General features: G+C 42.9%; 3 protein-coding genes across 3 annotated transcripts in view; 2 read left to right on the top strand and 1 right to left on the bottom strand.

Moving 5' to 3' along the window:
• The window catches only part of LOC310821492 (protein AF-17-like), a 20,246-nt gene extending 11,800 nt beyond the window's left edge, over positions 1-8,446 (top strand). The window contains exons 15-20 of the mRNA XM_083693567.1: positions 1,480-1,764; positions 2,076-2,149; positions 2,671-3,026; positions 3,417-3,513; positions 3,821-4,054; positions 4,319-8,446. Of these exons, the coding sequence (XP_083549693.1) occupies positions 1,480-1,764; positions 2,076-2,149; positions 2,671-3,026; positions 3,417-3,513; positions 3,821-4,054; positions 4,319-4,399 (1,127 nt within the window). The 3' untranslated portion in view covers positions 4,400-8,446. The remainder of the gene's footprint in view (positions 1-1,479; positions 1,765-2,075; positions 2,150-2,670; positions 3,027-3,416; positions 3,514-3,820; positions 4,055-4,318) is intronic.
• Positions 8,447-10,949: 2,503 nt separating this feature from the next.
• On the top strand, positions 10,950-13,581 carry LOC310821500 (uncharacterized protein). The gene is made up of 3 exons (XM_083693575.1): positions 10,950-11,826; positions 12,185-12,301; positions 12,649-13,581. Exons 1-3 carry the CDS (start codon positions 11,737-11,739, stop codon positions 12,835-12,837), a joined length of 396 nt encoding a protein of 131 aa, XP_083549701.1. The 5' UTR covers positions 10,950-11,736; the 3' UTR covers positions 12,838-13,581.
• A 202-nt stretch (positions 13,582-13,783) lies between these two features.
• On the bottom strand, positions 13,784-20,421 carry LOC310822081 (polycomb complex protein BMI-1-A-like). The gene is made up of 9 exons (XM_083694371.1): positions 20,307-20,421; positions 19,276-19,403; positions 18,902-18,998; positions 18,359-18,414; positions 17,914-18,043; positions 17,327-17,363; positions 16,751-16,849; positions 16,104-16,184; positions 13,784-15,379 (listed from the first exon to the last, which is right to left on the bottom strand). The coding sequence occupies exons 2-9, from the start codon at positions 19,391-19,393 to the stop codon at positions 14,996-14,998; spliced, it is 1,002 nt and encodes a 333-aa protein (XP_083550497.1). The 5' UTR covers positions 19,394-19,403; positions 20,307-20,421; the 3' UTR covers positions 13,784-14,995.
• Positions 20,422-20,981: the final 560 nt, after the last annotated feature.

The following is a 20,981-nucleotide window of genomic DNA, read 5'->3' on the forward strand; positions in this document are numbered from 1 at the left end:
TTACGTGGCATGCGCATTAGTGTGCTACGCCACTAAGCGCCCCAGCTACACGTGTTTTGACGGTGCGCTTCAGCCGACCTCTGACCTGCTCTCGTTCTCACCTGTACTGACTCCAAACGTCTGAGGTAAACGTTGCTGTGACTTCCTGGCGTGATGTCATAGTCCCATGAAGTCTACCTTTAACCAGGAAGTCCCTGAGATAAATGACGCGGCCGAGATAACAGCTTTTGTGGTGGATCTTCTAGATTATTGACACTCTATGCCGTGCATTGATTCTCTGCGGGAGTCAGGGGAGGCTGGCGGAGGTAGGGGTCAACAGTGAGTTAACCTTACAAACAACTCTGTGAAAATCTATAATACACAGATCTATATTCCGCGATATTCTACCATTAGTCTTTTTAGGGCTGGACATCATCAGACAATCGATTTCTTTTTTTTTAATCTTCTTTTCCGTCTGATGCCAATGTACTGGACACCGAACAGTGATTGATCTATCGCCTGGTCACGTAGGTTGTCTGAGAAGCCTTATCAATGCGGACGTTCTCTGTGGGAAGTCTGTGCGAGGCAAAATCTACCCATTCTTCCAGATTCTTCCGTTTAGTCTTTTGGAAGCCGCTGTGCTACCGATCATGACTCAGGAGACTGTCCCAACCCACTGTTGTCTGATGCCCCCTCTATCACCTGCTCTGGCCTGTTAGTCTGTCACTGTCATGTCTTTGTTGTCTTTTATCCTGTCCGTTGTTGTATTATTTAACTGTTGCTATTATTTAACTGCTCAACAAATTGTCTCTCCGAGGGCATGAATGTTTTTTTTTTAATCTGAACAAATGTATTATTAGACTGGGGAACAAAGTAGAATAGGCAAATATGAAAAACGGGACTTACTTCTCCCAGAAATCAAAGGCCCTCTTTTAGGCGTACCCGGAGTGAAGAAGCCTTTGTTTGTTAGGAAATAGGCCTCGTTAAAAGATAGGCGGATGCCAGGGAGAGAGAGTGGGTTTGACTGTTTGGAGACACAGTGAATATTTGTTTACCTGCGTCACTTGATCTATTCTACACGCTCTTTGAGGTCCCTCGAATAGACTAGGTGCTACAGTAGTGTGTGTGTGTGTGTGTGTGTGTGTGTGTGTGTGTGTGTTGCTATTCAGAAGGGATTAAAGTATTCAAAGTAGTATCTGTTGTATTATAAAAAGCACAATGGGAGACACCACACAGTTGGGAAGGTGCAACAATGTCTTCTCTGTCTCACTCTTTTCTTTCCTGTCCTATCTTTCCTCTCCTGCCTCCCTCTCTCTCTCTCTTTCTTCCTCCCTCTCTCTCCCCCTTTTCTCTCATTATCCTTTCCCCCTCTCCCTCTCTCTCCCACCATCCTCCTCTCGCTCGCTCTTTCTTCCCTCCGTCTCTCTCTCTCAATTATCCCTTCACTCTCTCTCCTTTCTCATCCCCCTCTTCCTCTCCCCCCTCCCCCCCTCCTCCCAGTCGTAGAGATGCTCCAGTCCCTCCACTCCCTGCAGCAGGAGAACCAGAGGCTGCAGGACCAGATCCTCAGCCTGACGGCCAAGAGGGAGAGGCTGCAGCTGCTGAACGTGGAGCTGGCCGTGCCCTTCCCTCCCCAGGCCCTGGGGCTAGGGCTGGGGCACCACCACCACCTCCACCACCTCCAGGGGCAACTCCAGGGCCATCACCAGGGTCACCACCAACCCTTGACCTCCGCCCCCGCCACCACACACGGCCACATCAGCTTCCTCTCCTCCGCAGGACATGGTCAGTCAGACAGATCCCCCCCCCCTCCTCCTCTACCCTATGTAAGCTTAGAGGCTGGTCTGTGTAGGAAATGATTGTCAACGCCTGAGGGAGTGTGTGTGTATGTGTGTGTCCATACACATACACACACACACATACACAAACTAACACATACACACACTCACACACACTCCCTCAGGCGTTGACGATAAAATCTTGATATTTTTTGTCACTTTTGTCACTTTGATCTGTTAAGGCATGTGTGTGTGATTTATTAGTTAGTATCCCTACCTCTCAGAACCCCCGGGTGTGTCCCTCCTCTCTCCCCGTAGACCCTCTCAGCTCCAAGAGTCCCATGTCCAAAAGCTGCTTCCTCAACGACACTTCCTTCATTACCTCTTCCGAGGTAAGACCCCCTCTGTACACCTCCACCTGTCCCACACACCCTTTATAAACCTCCACCTGTCACACACACCCTTTATAAACCTCCACCTGTCACACACACCCTTTATAAACCTCCACCTGTCACACACACCCTTTATAAACCTCTACCTGTCACACACACACACACACCCTTTACACACCTCCACCTGTCACTCACCCCCCACCTTGGAGTCCCCTTACACCTTGTGTACCTCCTATTGTCTCCCCCCCTACCCACCTACAATCCTTCAGGGAATCTCCATTGAAGATGCTGTTTAGTCTAAGATGCTTTTTAGATGTCTATTTTCTCGCTTATTTGCATGAATGTTTTTATATTTCCTGGCTATTTAGACAACGAAGACCACTTATAACTTACTGTTAAGGTGACCATCGGTGAAATCACCAAAAACTGACATACAGTACTAACGATTAGCCACTGCACTATTTCTCACTTTGTTTGTTTGTGTGTTTATTTATTTGTTTGTTTGTTTTCCTTCTCTCCAGGAGCTCCACTCTGACAGTCCTTCCCGCAGTAGCTCCTCCCTCTCCTTCCAGAGCACCCCGCCCCCCCAGCAGAGCCCCGCCTCCTTCGGCCAGCCCTTGCTCAACGGATTGGCCAGCCGCGGTTTGACGGACAGCCTCGGGGGCATCGGTCAGGCAGGCGGGCTCATGTCTTCCCTAGCAGGGAGTCCTCAGCTGAGTATGAACGGCATGCTGGGTAGCCTGAACGGGGTGATCCAGTCATCGGTGCAGCAGAGTGCGGCCCCACCCGCCCTGCCCGCCCTCAGGCCCCAGCCCCCCCCTCTGGGACCCCAGGGACTGGCACAGCAGGGCCTGCAGATACCCAAGAGCATGAGCCCGTAAGTAGAATCAGAATCAGAATCAGAATATTTTTTTTAATTTGGTCAAGTACATTTGCACATACAGGAAATTGACTTGGTGAGGTTGGTGTATGGAACATTAAAAAAAATATATATATATATATATAAGCAAATATTAACAAAATTACAAAATAGCAATAACAAATTTACAAAATAGAACAATAAAACAATAAATTAAGTAAATTAATAAGTACTCCAATAAGTCAATAATACAGCCAGCACTCTCAAATGGAAAGATAAATGATGGTTTAATGCATCATCAGCACGGTCACTGTGGACACGTTTCTCTGTCAAGCCTCCTTCAGCACAGAGTGTCTACCTCAGCCTACCAGCCTTCGTGGCAGTAACATCGGGTTGGTTGTGTTGCAGGTCCTCTCTCCTGTCTGAGCAGCAGAAGCAGCTCCTTCTCCAGCAGCAACAACAACAGCAGCTCCAGCAGTTCCTCACCTCTCAGCACTTCACTCCGGTAATGATATGTACACACACACACACACACACACACACACACACACACACACACACACACACACACACACACACATACACAGGCAGGCACACACAAGCAAGCACACACATAGGCAGGCAGGCACACGCGCGCAAGCATGCACACGTAGGCAGGCACACACACACACACAAACACACACACAGCCACGCAGGCAGGCACGCGCACGCATACACACACACACACACACACACACACAGTCATCTCTCTCTCTCTCTCTCTCTCTCTCTCTCTCTCTCCCTCCCTCCCTCCCTCCCTCCCTCTCTCTCAGGAGCAGCAGGTGGTAGTGTATCAGATGCTTCAGCAGCAGAGACAGCAGAGGGAGCTACAGCGCCTCACGCTGGCCGGAGGTCTCACCTCCACCCCCACCACCGCCTCTCCCCTGGCCTCCTCCATGATGAGCCAGTCCCCCAGCCTCCTGCCCCAGGCCACCGCCTCACCCCTGCAGGGAGCCCAGGGAAACCCCCTCTATGGTCTTCAGGAGAATGCACTTCACAAGCCTGGGGTGAGTGGGACTGAATATGAATGTATATATTTAATGGGACTGAAAAGCTCTGGAGGTCAAGTCTTAAAATAATCAATGAATTAATTGTGTGTGTGTGTGTGTGTGTGTGTGTGTGTGTGTGTGTGTGTGTGTGTGTGTGTGTGTGTGTGTGTGTGTGTGTGTGTGTGTGTGTGTATGTGTGTGTGTGTGTGTATGTGTGTGTATGCGTGTGTGTGTGTGTGTGTGTGTGTGTGTGTGTGTGTGTGTTTTCTTGGGTTGGTCTAGTGGTTACTGCCACCACCCTCTCCTCTCTCTCCCTCTCTTTCTCTCTCTCTCCCACCCTATCTGTCAGGTAAAAGACACTAAAAGTAGTGTTTACTTTCAGGCGGCCGGAGAAAAGGGAGGAGACAAGAATGGCTGATGTCACTTCCTGTCCATAGTGGGAGCAGCTCCAACAGGGGGAGGAGAGAGGGAGGTCGTTGATTGGTCAATGAGCTGTTCTAACAAGAACTGAGGTCATCTTTAATCGAAAAAGACTCTTGAACATTATGGGTTCGTTTCATGTTCAATGGAGAACCAATTGAGAGCGCTTTCTAGTCCAATAGGCTTAATCTGTGTCCAGGAAACCGTCCCTTTGTCCTTGTCTTACTCCCTCTCTTTTATGAATGTAAAACGGAACGGACTGAAACGGTTATGTTTGTTTTTTCATACTTATGGAAAATAATTCCTTTGATTTTGAGGAGGTTCTGTTTATATTACCGGTCCGTGTGCGTTGGCAGCTTTTACAGGGGGCACAAGTACAGTGGTCTCTTATTTTATTGCACTAATTTGTTATATAGACTAACAAATGGGGTTGTTTTCACAGACAGGAGTTTATGTTTGAGATTCGACTCTGGAGGTTGTGTTAATTCCAGGACACAGATTAAACCTAATCCCAAACTAAAATGGTGATTTTTCCATTGAAAGTGTGATTTAATTCGGGGTTTGATTTAATCTGTGTCTGGGAAACGTCCCCTAAGTGGGTCGAGCCAGAATGTTTCTGTATCTTCCCTCCACTGAGACTCTGACCAATCGTAATTTATGCCCCCCATGACTGAACCAATGTATCCACCCGAACGTCTTTACTGAAGACCAATCGCATCATAGATGTGTAGACGTCTGCTTCCTATCCAAACTCAACGGTCTTCCTCCAGATTCCAGATCAGTCTTCCTGTTTTTTTCTTCCATCCCAGAGACAGCAAAGAGAGAGACAGCTACAGCGCCTCACCCTGGCCTGAGGACACACTCACGCCCTCCCTGCTATCGTACAAATACGATGTACCCTAAGGCCCGGCTACACCAAACAAAAAAACGGATAAAAACATCTGTGTATGAAATCACTATCCAATTTGATCTGTGGAATCATAGGCGTGATTTAGCAACTGAACAATGCAACGTGGCAACTCAATATGAAACCTCGTTTCGAATTGGCTAAACGGACGAACGGACTGTGGAAAGTTCCTTGTCATCCCAGTTGTCCGTCAACGGATGACTCCCATAGAATGCATAGTTTGGTGTGGCCGGGGCTGTTATTCCTATTGCCAGGTAGGCCTATGCCACAGCTTCAGACTGGCAGTTGAATTTCAATCCACTCAAGGCAAGAAGTGAATTGAAATTCAATTAATGAATGAAAAAATCCTCATGGTTTTGGGGGTGTTTTTTTTTATTTATTCACAATTTGAATTCCAGTCCAATATTCCTCCATTGAGTGAATTAAGCTTCGGATTGAGCTCAACCCTACTAGGGACAGACTATATCCAGAGAATATATGTTTTATTTGCGTGCCGCTGCAGAGATTAACCAAACTAAACCAAACATTTTTTTAAAAATCGTTAAAGTAAAGATGTAAGAAATTGATAATATGTCCTCCTCCTCAACCCCATTTGTACTTGGCTTAGTTAGCAGCTAGCTGAGCTAAATTAGCCATCAATATCGTACCGTATAAAGGACATTTGGTACTTCATAGGCTTCATGGGACCGATGAGTTAGTGAGGAAAAATAATATTTGCACTCTTATCCTGAAGTGTTAGTTAGTGTGTTTTTATTTGTTATTTGTTTCTGTTGTACTGTACATAATCATGTTCTTTTGATGCCATGAAACTAGTTGTTCTTTTAGCAATACTGTATAGTTATTATACTGTATAGTATACATACTGTATAGTTATTATACTGTATAGTTATTATACTGTATAGTATACATACTGTATAGTTATTATACTGTATAGTTATTATACTGTATAGTATACATACTGTATAGTTATTATACTGTATAGTTATTATGCCTTAATAGCCATGTTAGATGGACTGAGAAGAAACAGCCAATAGTCTGGTCTGTCTCTCGTGTTCTTAATTTGATAGTCTCTTTTTTTATTGGGGGTACTAGGACTTTGAGGAGTTTGATGAAGGCATTCTTCCTCTCACCCGTTTATACTTTCGATAGACAACAGTAATACTACTGTCAACAATTGTAACATGAGAGAGTAACTGTAGTGATGATGATGATGATGATAAGTCTCAAACTATTTGTATTTTAACTGTGTCTTAAGATGCTGCTTGATGTTCTGTCTGTTTTTTGAAGAACTGAGAAGCAACGTCTCATTGTAGAGAGGGTAACCCTTGACTACATAATGCTGTCATACAGAAGTGACATACAGTATAGTCGATGTTGTTATTCTCAACAACTGCATTTGTGACGGCTTACAACTTAATTATACAGAAATTACTAACTATTATAAAGTTTTAATCAGTTGACATAAGGTGATATAACTGCCTATAAGGTGTTATAACTGCCTATAAGGTGCCTGAATTAGAGGCCTATCATTCAAATGACAGCATTGGTAGATAGTTGATTGTTACCCTTCAGAACACATAGTCAACTCTGGAACTATGATAAGCTGTTTTTCTCTGTTTTCTTTTCATCCACTTTAACTGTGTGGCACATATGAACTAGTCCATCTGTCTAGTCTCATCTACTAACATAGACCCATCTCAAATGTCTTCTAACTTATTGTTATACTTTATGGCTCGTCCTTTGTGGTAATTACTCCTCATATTTTTCTAATTTCATTCATTCTTCTACAATGGTCCAAAACATTTTTTTAATACTTTTTTTTACTTTTCTGTTTTGCATCCTTGATAGTGATCTCCCGACTCCCGTACATGTGATATCTGAGTAGCCTATTAAGATTATTCTGTTTGTGTAGATATTATGTCAGTCAGTGAGGAACTTTCAAACAACGTATGAGTTGTTGGTAAACAAATACTGTAGCAAACGACTATAGGAGAATGTTTATTGTGTTGATAACCGAGCCATACATATGCAGAGTTTGCCAAACTAGCACCAGGAGTTCCATGACGACAACATTCTAGAGTGCATTCTTATTAGAATGTCATGGAACTTTTGGTGGCAGTGTCCATGAGCATTCTAAATGTTAAACAGTTTGCCAGACTCTTCTGTGTCTATGGCTCTTGGTTGATGATAACCCATGAGCCAGGGGAGGCTGGTGGAGGTAGAAATCAAAGGACGGGCTCATTGTAATGCATGAGATGGAAATGGGCCCGTCCTCCGATTTCTACCTCCACCAGCCTCCACTGCCATGAGCCTATACTATTTCATGTTGACAGGACTTCCAGAAGGATGTCTGCAGTTTACTAAGTACGTCCTTATGATTTATTGTACGATTGAGGTAAAAAAAAAAAAAAAAAAAAACAGGAAAGGAAATGTCCAAGAGATTGTTTTGACTGAATGAAGTAGGGTGCTGTGATGGAATCTTGAAGGGGTATCTTTCCCATGTTGCACTGGGGCGTTTTGGGCCCAATTAAATGTAAATCTGTTTTGGTTTTTGATAATACTTTTTTATTATTTTTGTTTTTTTAGTACAAATTGTATACTTAAATGTGTTTGTGTATGGACACATTAATTTTTTTAAGCTTTGAAGTTTGGGTAACCAAGATAATCCATGTTATGTAAGTTGTTCTCCTGTGTATCTTTTGTATGTATTACGACATATTTAAGCACCTGTCTCCCAATGAGGTTCGATGGAAACCGAACTACTTATTGGGATAAGAAATGCATGAAATGCAGTGAAGTCTCTCGAATCCTTCGCCGCTAATGACGTTTAGACTATGCATAGATTTTAAATGCATTGTTCTCTGAAAAAAAATGAAATTTTAAGAAATGAGCACTGCATTATAAAAGGACAAGCCCATTGTCCCCTGTACAGAGTATTTGTAGGAGAGAATAAATCCAAATGAATTTGACGATATTCAGATTTAAATGCCCTGTAAAGTATTTTGATATTTTTGTGTAATAAAATTAAAAGGAACGATTAAGAGGACTGAACTTTTACTGTCAATAAATGTATTTTACTGAGACGATTTGCATGTTCTCCTGGTTCTAAAGCATACTTCTTATACTGTAGGACAAAGAAAGTTCTTGTTATACACATCACATCACTTTACCCGCTCTTGTATATTCTATTCTATTAACTATTTTTTATCGCAATATGATGTAGAATAGATTTTGGGTCCAATATTGATTACATTGTTGATAGTGGTATAATATTGTTATAAAGGTATAGGAATAGGAGCTATGAAAGTGAAACCAACTAACCTAATCATCCATAAGGAAATAAACTTCTAGTGTTCTTCTAATGGTCTTGCTATAGGCCTAAACTTCAGCTCAGTCCCACATTGATTAGTGAGATACACTTTATGCAGCATTATGCACTTTGTACACAAGTTATGGGATGCAGCAGGCTACTGTAAGTAGTTAGTGTGACTCGTGTCGGAGCGCACCACGCCCCAGAGAGCATTGTTTACATATTGGGCGATCGACAGTGTTAGATTTCAACCTTAGAAGTAATCGTTTCCTACAGCCATTCTCTCCGCCATGTTTGGATGTGATTCACGTTGTGCGCTAGCGAGTTGATACCTTTTAATATCCCTGTTAGTGCAAAGGTCAAGCGAACGCTACTATAGACGTTGTTTTCTCCTACGTCCTCAGGGAAGGAGCGGTCGCTAGCCTAGAGTAGTCTAAACATACAGCCTCGCTGTAGTAGCCGAAACATGAGCTAAACATTAGCCAACAACTAACTATACGTTTTGGAAATAAACCATGAACGCGTTAGTAGGGACCGTTCGTAAGGGGTGCATGGAAACTTGGAGGCAACCTGGGTTTTTAGCGGCTGTTGCCGCGTCGAAGGTGAGTAAACGGCCACGAAAAAGAAAATACCGAATGATTGCGGATTATTTTTTTATTTTTTTATAGTGCAGATTGCAGTGTACTGTATGAGAGCATAAAAACACGATAGGTCTACTGTTTTTCCATCCATAGCCAGTTTGTGTATCATTTTCATTAGGCTTAGATTTAAAACATTTTTGAAGTATTTATATATTTATATGAGCAGATATATTTCATATGAGTTTAGCACGAGTGTAAAGACGAATTAGCCTACAGGCCTATGGCATTTTAATCGGTTATGGTTTATGCTGTAGTCTATGTCTGTATGAGAAGGGCAGCTGTTCAAAGAAAACCTGTATAATCATTCATGTTACTGAATTGAACACACCCTCTATTCACCCTTGACACACTCTTCATTTATGTATTTTGGTGATTAATGACAGGCTATAGCCTAGTAGCAAGCCAAGCCAAACAAGGTTCAACAGTCGCTTTAGGCTCCACCTGGATTATAGTACAGTAGATGACTATACTAGATCTATTATAGGTTATTTGATTCTGGGTGTATGTAGTTCCAATCAGTGGAGGTAAAAAATCGGATGAAGGGCTCATTGTAATGCATGGAATGGAGTGAGGAATGGTATCAAACACCATTCCCTATTCCATTCCATGCATTACAGTGAGCCTGTCCTCCGATTTCTACATCCCCGAGCCTCCCGTGGTTCCATTGATCATGCAACCATAAACCACATGCTGATTGTGTGTGTGTGTGTGTGTGTGTGTGTGTGTGTATATATATATATATATATAGTAATATAATAATAATAATTAGTAATATAATAGTAAACCACTCCTCCAGGTGCAGTACTCCAGTCATTCCACTGAGGCTGTTGTTGCTGCTAAAATCCCCTGCAGAGTGAAGGTGACCGGGGGGAAACGCTACTCCTGGTGTGCCTGTGGACACAGCAAGAAACAGGTGAGAGGATGGGTGTGCATGGGTTGGAAACCCGGGTATTCTCTGTGCCACAAGGAAGACTGTGTAAACCCGCTGAGCTGAAGTATGGAATGTGGAGTACACTCTTAGAGTAGAACCCTTTTGGGTTCCATTTAGAACCCTCTGTGGAAAGGGCTCGACATGGAACCCAAAGGATTCTACATGGCACCAAAAAGGGTTCCCCCTATAGGGACAAATGAAGAACCCTTTGTTGGTAATGATGATCTAGGGCCAGTTTGGGTCCCCACCCCCCTCAACTCACTACATGTATGCACACGATACAAGAATGAGATTAACATCAGAGCTGATGGGTAAACTCATCAGAATAGGCGGAGATAGGGTTAACAAGAACAAGGACTAGGTTATAACTACAAGAACTATGCTTCTACTCATGCTATAGAGGCCTAACTGTAAGTGAGTTGTGGTTAGATATTGTCTCTCACTGTCACCACCTCTATTTCCTCTCTCTCTCTCTCTCTCTCTCTCTCTCTCTCCCCCCCATTAGCCATTCTGTGACGGGGCCCACAAGGCTAAAGCACCTAGCATCACCCCGCTACGCTTCACCCCTGAGAAGGACATAACCGTGTTGCTATGTGCCTGCAAGCAGACTAGAAACGCACCATACTGCGATGGCACACACTTTAAAGTCATCTACAAAGATCTTGTCACGTCAGTGAAAAACATGTTCAAATAATTTATGAGGAGCAAATATTGTGCCATAAACATGCAGTTCAATTATACTACCTATTATGTCTATTCTAATGTGTTTGTTGACAACTTTGTCTATAAGTTCGCACAGCATTTTATATAAAAATACTATTTACAGATCTGGTTATTATTTATTTCACACTGAAACCATGTATGATGTAATTCTATCAGAGAAACAGTAATGTAGGTGTGTAACAAAGAATTCAAAAGAAACTAAAAATAGTTCTCGAGACCATTTCATTATTATAGGCCTACACAGGCAGAATGCGGTGTTTGAAGTTCAAAGGCAAGACGAGAAGAGTTGAGATGAAAGTTGATAGGCAATGTGATGCAATGATAGTGAAACCTGTAGCAAAGCGAAGATATAGCCAACTGTAATAGCATTTGATCTATTTAGCATAACATGCTGCCGTGATTGTAGCTCTCACATGGATGTTGAAGAGTTAATTAAAAATTGAGTTTTGATGCGCTTCATATGTGCCGCTACAGCAACAATGACAATAAAAAAAAACTGCAGTTGCCCACGTGACTTATGCCGGAAGCGACCGCTATGTGACCTGATCAGGGAATCTCCAACAAATCTCGGCATGTCCTTAGCGGAAAGTTCAACTAACGCTGCTTATCTATCTACGGTGAATGACCAGAGCTCTCATTTTCTATCTAGCACCAAAATAATATAAGATTGTTGACATTGAAGGTTTTGTTCGGTAGTAGCTAGGGAATACACATTGAAAAGAGCTGCAGCAAACCACTTTTCTGTACGACGCACACTGCTTTGGAAACATGAACGTCATAACATCGGGGACAATGCGCGGATGGGGTGCTACAACCTTGAGGCAACCATGGATATTGACGACTATTACATCCCCAAGGGTAAGCAAACGATGTCATTGTCAGTGTAGGAACCATCAGGGGTACGTTACTGACACAACTTGGCTACACACATTTTCTTGTGTATGCGTGTTGTGCCTGATTACATTTGATTACATCTGATTACATGCTACGTAGCGGTTACATCAGGCTGCCTGCCTGATGACATTTGCTAAAAGTCTTGGATAGAATGTTGCAGAATATGTGTGCTAGATTGATTGTGATGGTTTTCTGGTTTTCTGTATCTTACTCTAGAGGAAATATTTATTTTTGGTTTAATTTAGTATGACAAAGTAGAAATAATCATTTTTTGTTTGTTTGTTTATTGTTTGTTTTCTCTTCATAAATTGTCTCTATCTAGGTCCGGCTCTCCACTCTGCCCTCCAAGCCTGTTGTTGCCTCTAAGAAGCCGTTTAAAGTGGAGCTAGTAGGGGGAAAACGTTACTCGTGGTGCACCTGTGGACACAGCCAGAAACAGGTGAGGGCATCAGGGCAGTCTATGACCTCAAACATGGCTTGAATGGCATACATAGTTAATCTTATGTTATGTTGGCTGTTATGTTGTATTTGACTGTCACAAATGTCATATTCTAACCTACTGTATGAGTAATGATGTGATCTCTCTCCCTGTCTTCTTCCCTCTCCTCCCTCTATCTGTCCCCTTTTCTTTCTCCTTCCTTTCAACCTTTATCTCCCTACATCCTCCCCTCTATCTGTCTCTCTCTCTTCTCTTCCCTCTCCCTCTCTCTCTCTCTCTCTCTCTCTCTCTCTCTCTCTCACTCACTCTTGCTATTTCCCTCTCCCTCTCCTCCTCTCCCTCCCCAGCCTTTCTGTGATGGATCCCACAAGACCAAGACCCAGTGTCTGTTCCCTCTCCGCTTTGTCCCAGAGAAGGACTCCACCGTCTGGCTGTGTGGCTGCAAGTACACCAGCAACCCTCCCTACTGCGATGGCACTCACAAACAGGACTTCATCCAGTGCACTAAGCTCATGGAGACTCCAGACTTGGGGTAAACAAGAACTGATGTGAGAGCCCATGCATAGGCAGGGGGAAAGTGCACAAGTGCATACTTCAGGAGAAGGGTGGAGAAATGGGATGCAGCAACACTAGGCCTGTCCTGGTCAAGGAAACAGCCTAGACTTCATATGGGTCTTGGAAACTAGTCCAGATGAATGGTCCTGGTTCTGGAGAACCACTTGGTTACTGGTTCTGAATGTAGCTCTGCACTCAGGTCAGGGCCCAGTATTTCAGAGGATCAGAATGATGCTTTTTTGCTATCCAGGATCAGATCGAGCAGAACGGATATCAAAACATAATCTAGATCATGATATGATGTACACTGCTGCTCCTGCAAATGAAAAATTCTAGATATTTTTTATGCTCAAAAGGTTTGTCTGAGTGGGCTGTGAAAGACGTATTTTCATGACCTTAGGCATTGCTTGCATATTGCACTTATATGTTGTCATACGCACAAGAGGGGTAACGAGGGAGAAATCGGAGGATGGGCTCATTGTAATACATGGAATGGAATGAGGAAAGGATCAAACACGTGTTTGATACCATTCCTCATTCCATTCGGTGGCCTCCACATGCCTCCCCTGATAGTGTTCTCTGTTCAGCATGGTTTGGGTGGTTACTGTTCTTCTGTAACAATGTTCATAATATAAATCTCCATTTTGGTTCTTATGGAGAACCTTGGGTTATAAGGATCAACAGTGTTGAATGGAGGATGAACGCCTTAATTCATTGTAATAAACATGTGCTTTGAAACAGCATGAATTGTGGTTCATCATAGCTATCTGAATGGATTCCTCTGTGTATTGTACATAGTGAGCTTGTTCACCTTTATCCATGGAATCACTGGCAATATGTAAGTTCATTGAGTTTGTGAATTCAAACCACTTTCAAGAATATCAACATTCTTTAATATCAAAATATGAATCAGAATGAGACACACAAGTAAGTAAACATTTTAATGACCTAAAACATGCACATATGGCTGATCATCTGAGAATAATAATAATTGAATGGTCCAAAAAAACAAAACCGAAAAAAGGAATGTCTAAATACATGGAAATCCAACCGTACAGTATCACATGGTCAAATATTCAAATCCCTTTGAGTTCCTTCCTTGTCTGTCATGAGTAAAACAAGTACCGGTTTGTAATCTCTAAATTTTGACATACATGTAAGCAATTTCTCCTTTTTTTTTTTTCAGACAATGTAGTGCTTGAGGCTGGATGAGGAATGGCTTTTCTAACAGCAAAGCACTGTAAAAGTTCAGCAATCATACAGTCTATATATATAATTGTGGTTCTGCGTTTTACTCAAAGAAAGTGCTTCAAAAACGTTTTTAATACAGCCAACTGTTGATGATGGTGCTTGAGCTATTGAGTTACAAGAAGCTGCTTACGTCAGAGATCGCTAGTTAGCATATCGCCGGCTTCCTGGAAAAAAAAAAAACGTGCATCTCCATTTTGGTAGATTCAGATTTGTTTTGTACATAAATCGGAAGTACTCATCTCCATCCGTGACGGTTTCATCACTCTAGGAGCAAGAAACGTCACCTGTAAAACACCTTATGATGTCCCATGAATGGATGTAAAAAACTTTCACTTTCTACAGATGATAACGCTTTTCCAGGACGCCGACAATATGATTTATGACACAGGGAAGACGATAAATACTGCCTTTTTGTTTCTAGCTGACACATAGATGCTGTAAATCGCATTGCAATGCCTTGAAGCATTTTGTCTAAATTAACATTCAAAGCCAAATTAATTCTGATGAATCAGCATGGGAAGAAATGAGACCTTACTGCATATACAAATACAAAACAATTACAATATCTTGTATAAAAGATACTCTGTACATGACCATGTATGTACGCATGCTCACACATACTGGATACATACTGTACATTTTGTATGTGTGTATTAATCTAACACACATAAACACACACACGCGCACACACACTCAAACAAACATACATACATACATACAAGTGTCTATTTGGCTGCACTTGACAGTCTTTTCGCAGACAACAACCGCCCTCTGCCTTCCTTTTATCAAGGCAGTCTATTTGTCCATTGAAAGGCAACTCCTCAATATTTGGGGGGGGGGGGGGGCGATTCCAATCCGCTCCGCTCCATTCTGCTTGGATGTCCGGATTTAAGTTGGGGGGGGCAACGCACCCTTGTCCCCCCCACCCCTGGCCTCTTCATTGGCCACTCTGGAGCCGTTCCCATTCACAGTCACCTTGCGGTTACTCCCCGGCTTGGACGCTAGGGGGAGCCGTTGAGCACTGTTGGACACTGGGGGTCCACCCCCAGACGTCTGGAGGGGAGGGGGGAGGCCGTGGAGGGCCGGGCTGGGTAGGGGTGAGGCTCGGGGGGGCTGGGCTGGGGGACTGTGGACCTTGTTGTCGCTGTGGGAGTCGCTCTCGGAGGTGGGGCTGGTGTTGACGCCGTCGGAGTGGGCCTGGGGGGCGGAGTGTGACTGCCTCCGGCGCTTACGGGTGGGCTTGACCCAGTATTGCAGAGGGAGCGGGCCATTCTGGAGAGAGAGAGAAAGAAAGAGGGTCCATGAGGACGGTTGTCGATAGGTAAATGCTAAGTGGGATGCTTAGGAGGACCTAACTCTGACATCACCCCCATTGATGTCGATATTTCAAACGGTTAACTTAAGGGCTAAGGTTAGGTAAGGGGTTAAGTTTAGGGTAAGGGGTTAGGACTAAGATCCCACGGATCCCATTTAGCATCTACCGTTGTAGACACCCGGGGTGTATTCAGTAAGATGACATTTCAGAATGTTGCAGATAGAAATGTGATGCATAGAACGACATGACTCCCTCGTCTACATGACAGACATGTTCTATCTGAACGTTCTGGAACGTGACACCCTCCTGAACAGCCACGTAAGTGTTCTCTCAGACGGACACTTTATTTCCATTCATGATGTATGGTTTCCTAAGCGGTACTCCTCTGCACACATATCCATTCTATCTACACCTATTATCTTGATTCACATTGTGCATTTCAAACGTAGTGAAGTGAGTGATTGGGACCAGAATGATGATTGAAGCATTGTTCAATGTTGGTGTGGTAGCCACCATGTTGTATGTCAGTGTGACGAGCAGGGTTCAAACCCGGGTCTTGCACATGGAAGACACAAGTGTCTACCGTTAGGCCAAGAGGACATACTCAAAGTCTGTAGGCAGGGCTACTTCATCACAAGAACGTGATTCTGAATCACCTCCGCTACATCAGTGTGTACTCACCCGTCTCCACTCGTAGAAGTAGGCCACGTCCATCAGTGTGTAGTAGTCCTTCAACGGCTCGTCTCCGTACAGAACCTCAATCTGTGGAAAGACAGAAAGCATTGTTAGAGATCAAGTATTCATATCTCAAGTCTAGGAGAAGAGCACACAATAAGATTGATTATTAAACATGTTCAGTAACAATATCACAGATTGCCTCGTGATACAAATGGTGTGTGTGTGTACACACTACACACAGGGATAGAGCTAGTGTGCTAATCATGAAGAGTATAACTTTACTCTGGTGTTGTGTATGGGGATGGAGTAAGGTGATGCTGTGTCCCCCTACTCAGGGTGCTGGAGGAGTCTAATGTACAGTACAGTATTGACTATTGTTATTGTTGCTGGAACAATCTACAAAGTACATTATAGTTGGTTGTTCTAGTTCCTGTTTAGTGCTCTGGAAGTTTAAAATATTGATTGAGGACCTCTGATGTAAAATGTGATTGTTTCTCTTGATGGTGTTTTATAATGTTGTTATTTTTGGTATGTGACTTCCTGCTTAAATAAAGGTTAAATAAAAACTATGGTATGGCACTGTACAAAGGTTCATTTTTGACTGTTAAGATGTTAGAGGGGAGATGACGCTGTGTGACTACACTGTTTACCCGGTAGGTGCTGGGGATGTCCATCTTGCTCCTCAGGAACTTGGCTAAGTGCATGACAGTCATAGCTGCCGGACACTGGAGGAAGCGCTTGCTGTTGGACTGGAGGAGGAGGGAGAAGGAGGGAGAAGAGAGGGGGAGGGAAAAAGGAGGAGTAAAAAAGAAAGTGAGGTTTAAACAGATTTACAACTAGAGGGTAATGACAAGGGCACAGTTAATAGAGACACAGACAGATCTTCTAGACGTCAAGGGGGGAATTATCGGCACAATAACATTATGGGCCGGTTTCCTGGACCCAGGCTAAACCTAATCCTGAACTAAAAAGCACTTTTGACTGATATTATTCTCCACTGAGCATGCTTCTGTCGTCCAGGATCAGGCTGTTCAGGTATTGGGTTAGCATTTGAACGGAAGTATGAGGTAGCATCTTCAATAAAAAAATAATGCATAATCAGTATAGTCAATGTGGATGTGTTTTGGCATCAAGCCTTCTTCAGCACAGCATCCAAAGACACTTCAATCAAAACTGAACTTGAGAGTCAAGCACGCCTTGTCCTTATTTTGGAGGTGGCATCTTACCTTGTCTCCATCTGTGTCTGCAGTGGGTCTGTCACTTCTGAAGGCAAAAGGAAACAACAACAGCAACATGCTGGTGAGATCAAATGTCTTTGGTTGTTTGTCAGCAAACTGTGCTCTACTGAGATAATATTCACTGTGTGTCATATACCATATTACCATATTTATCCATGTGTTTTAAATGTGGATGATTTGCATTTTATTGTTGTAAATGCCCATGTATTTCACTGATGTATTTTGCTGCCATGTAAAGTAAAGTAAATATAGGAACTGGAGAACGTCTATATTACATCATTAAAATAGATACATAGATTAAATTATATTATCGTGGTTGTATGAACAAGATGAAAAAAGAGAGAGAAAATAGAACAACACAACAAAGGTGTATGGACTATTTAAGTGTCCATCAGGGGAGGCTGGTGGAGGTAGAAATCGGAGGACACATGTTTGATACCATTCCTCATCCCATTCCATGCATTACAATGAGCCTGTCCTCCGATTTCTACCTCTACCAGCCTCCACTGGTGGGCATGGCTAACTTGACTTCATCATTAAAAGAGAGAGAGATCACACAGTTTCGGGGGTCTTACTTGTTCCTCTCGTGGAACTGTATGGAGAGGCTGATGATCTCATCGTCAGCGATGACACTGTCCTCCACCACCTCCCCCGGCTCCAGCACACGGTTCTCCGCATAGAAGTCCCGCCTCCGCTTCATCTCATCTAATCACAATACAGAGGAGGTAAAGGGGGAAATATGTTATTGGAAGGCCGACTGCCAATCATAATCATATAATCATTCATAAGGACCTAGTCAATAATCACAATAGCTTTATAAAAGTCCTGCCTCCGTTTCATTTAATCTGCATTTAACACAACAGAGATTAAGACTAAATATCTGGTCATGCTTTTTAGTAGTCCCATAATTCCCAGAAAATAATAGAATATACATAATAACATAATTATTCCCAAAGAATGACTTCTTGGTAACTTCACAGTAACTAAAACTATCCCTGTCCTAAGAATATGTGGTCTTACCTTTGAATAACCCAGGGACGAGCTTGTAGACAATGTCCTGGAGAAGTTTGTCTGACCTGAGAAAGTAAAGGCAAATTGTAAAGCCGCACAAGGTAACAAGCAGTTGGGTTGCACAGCAGCAGACAGACAGAAAGCAGGTGAGGAGAGGAGAGAGGAGAGTGGAGGTGGAGGGGAGGGGAGGGGAGGGGAGAGGACAAGGATCAGAGCAGAGAGGAGAGTGTCAGAAAAGCAGTCAGACTGGAATTCAATCCTGCACAGACAGCCTGTACAAGATAAACACGGCAGCATTAACCAGTAGACCAATCCCCAAGCCACACCTACGATGCACTCATAGTTGTTAGATACACATACATCAGGGGAGGCTGGTGGAGGTAGAAATCGGAGGATGGGCTCATTGTACGTGTGTTCGATACCATTCCTCATTCCATTCCATAAGCCTGTCCTCTGATTTCTACCTCCATCAGCCTCCACTGCCATACATGCACTCTTCCATGAAGGGAGACACACATACATGTAGCCTCCGATGCAGACACACTGCCGTACCTGATGCTGAGCTGTGGACATGTCTTGTGGACCTGGACATCACACCGGGGGCAGAACTTGTTTGTTTCCAAAAAGGCAACGATACACGTCTTACAAACTGCAGAGAGAGTGAGAGGACAGACAAAGAATGAATGCAAGTGTCATTCCCTGTGTTATAACAATGTAATGACTTGATCACATCAATGGTCTCATACAAAAAGTATCATGTAACTGGCTGAGTACGTCACAAATTGCATCATGTAAACAAAACTGGAGACACCTTGCCATCTTGGACACACAAAGCAATGTCCTATAACGATGTTAGCTATTAAAATCAATATGTCCTGATTAGTTTAAACTTTAAATTAGAGCAATGTTGTCTATAGGAAGCTTACATGAGTGCAGGCACTCCACAATGGTGGTGGCGTCTATGAAGTAGCCCACACACAGTGGGCATATGAGGTTTGGATTCAGCTCTGTGATTTTGACACGGTTTGGCTGCATTTTATCCATCTGGACGAATCTGCAATAGGAACAAAAGTAGCATCAGATAATGAGAATCACTTAAGTTTGTTTTGCTTAGATCTTGACAGATACACAAATCGCACATGTACACAACTCTGACGCATGATTTAAGAGATAATGTGGCCTACATTCAGTGTGTCAGACAATGAGAATAACTTTGAATTAGCTAGGTTTCCACAAATCTGACGCATAATTAAACAGTTATTAGAGTAATGCATGATGTTGTGTTTACATTTCTCAAGTTGTATTGTTGTCCCACAACAAAGCTTATATTTCAGTTATTGACCAATAAATACTGAGTTGACACACGGGTGAGATTCCGTGTTATGCATTATTGTTTCTAACCTGATATGCCCTTGGAAACATGGATCTGGATCAATTGTTATTGTTGTTATTTACAACCGACTCGTACATTTTCAATTACATTTTATCTGCTAAAGCATGATGATTACAAATCAGATTTCAATGCCGTTTGCAATTAGCTACCTCCTGTGTTCTTGTTTGTGATTTTAAGACAACACCAAGGTGACAAAATATGTGTGGATCTGCAGCGGATTGGACCACAATTGCCCCAGTGGGGCCTCCTGGATACGGGTAGCCTACTGTCTCTACCCCGAGGGGACCTACTAATAACATATCATCAACCGGTGCGATCGCATGCATGAGTCAGAAACCCCAAAGAAAACACGTAAGAATAATGTCTAGTTATTCTCAAGAGAGACTAAATAAGCCAAAAAGGACACTGGAACACAAAGCAGCCATCTTAAAATTCACTGACAGGATTGGATTTCAGAAGCGAACAAGAGAGAATCCAAATATGACTCTGTGCACCTCAGGGCGTGGGTAGACGAACCTGTGCATCGCGCTGTGTGAATAACAACAATTAACGTTTTTTTCCTACCTGATTTGACATGTACACTACCCGTTCCTTGTTACGTGGATCCAGGTAAATTATTTGTAGTTGGTTAGATTTCTTGCAGCAGCCAGCGCCAGAAAATGGCTTTTTTTTTTTTTTTTTCGCACAGTCAGAGGACCGCCCACTATATAGTCACGTGATATTATTTTCGTCGCCTTACGATGTTCCACGGGCTGAGACTCATTTGTAATGCAAAAAACTTGCCACTACAACTTCCCAGAGCGTTCTATACTCTTTATTAATTATGGATGTATCATTTTAACATGTAGTTACACTTTTATTCTTGACAGCTCATGCTGCATAATCCAGACACCGCTACCCATGCCTGAAATGGCAGCCACGCCCCCCAGACAATAGTCTGTGATAGTATTTTCCCTGGGTTCTGATTTTAGGGTTTATTGTCATTTTCATGATACCTCAATCAAGGGTAAACATATGGTTGTGACCAACAAAATGAAATAAATCGTAATATACATTTATTGAAATGTGCTTCATTACTAGCATTGCCATTGTCAAACTGTGGACTCTCAAAATTGGGGGCCCTATTCTGGATGACTGATGCTGAAACTTCTGCTAGGATAAATTACACTTTACCATGAGTTAAATATAGATTTACATTGTATCTTCTGATGTATCAGTAGCTACAATCTGATAGATCAT

The sequence above is a fragment of the Argentina silus genome (assembly GCF_951799395.1).
Source record: "Argentina silus genome assembly, chromosome: 22".
Lineage (NCBI taxonomy): Eukaryota > Metazoa > Chordata > Actinopteri > Argentiniformes > Argentinidae > Argentina > Argentina silus.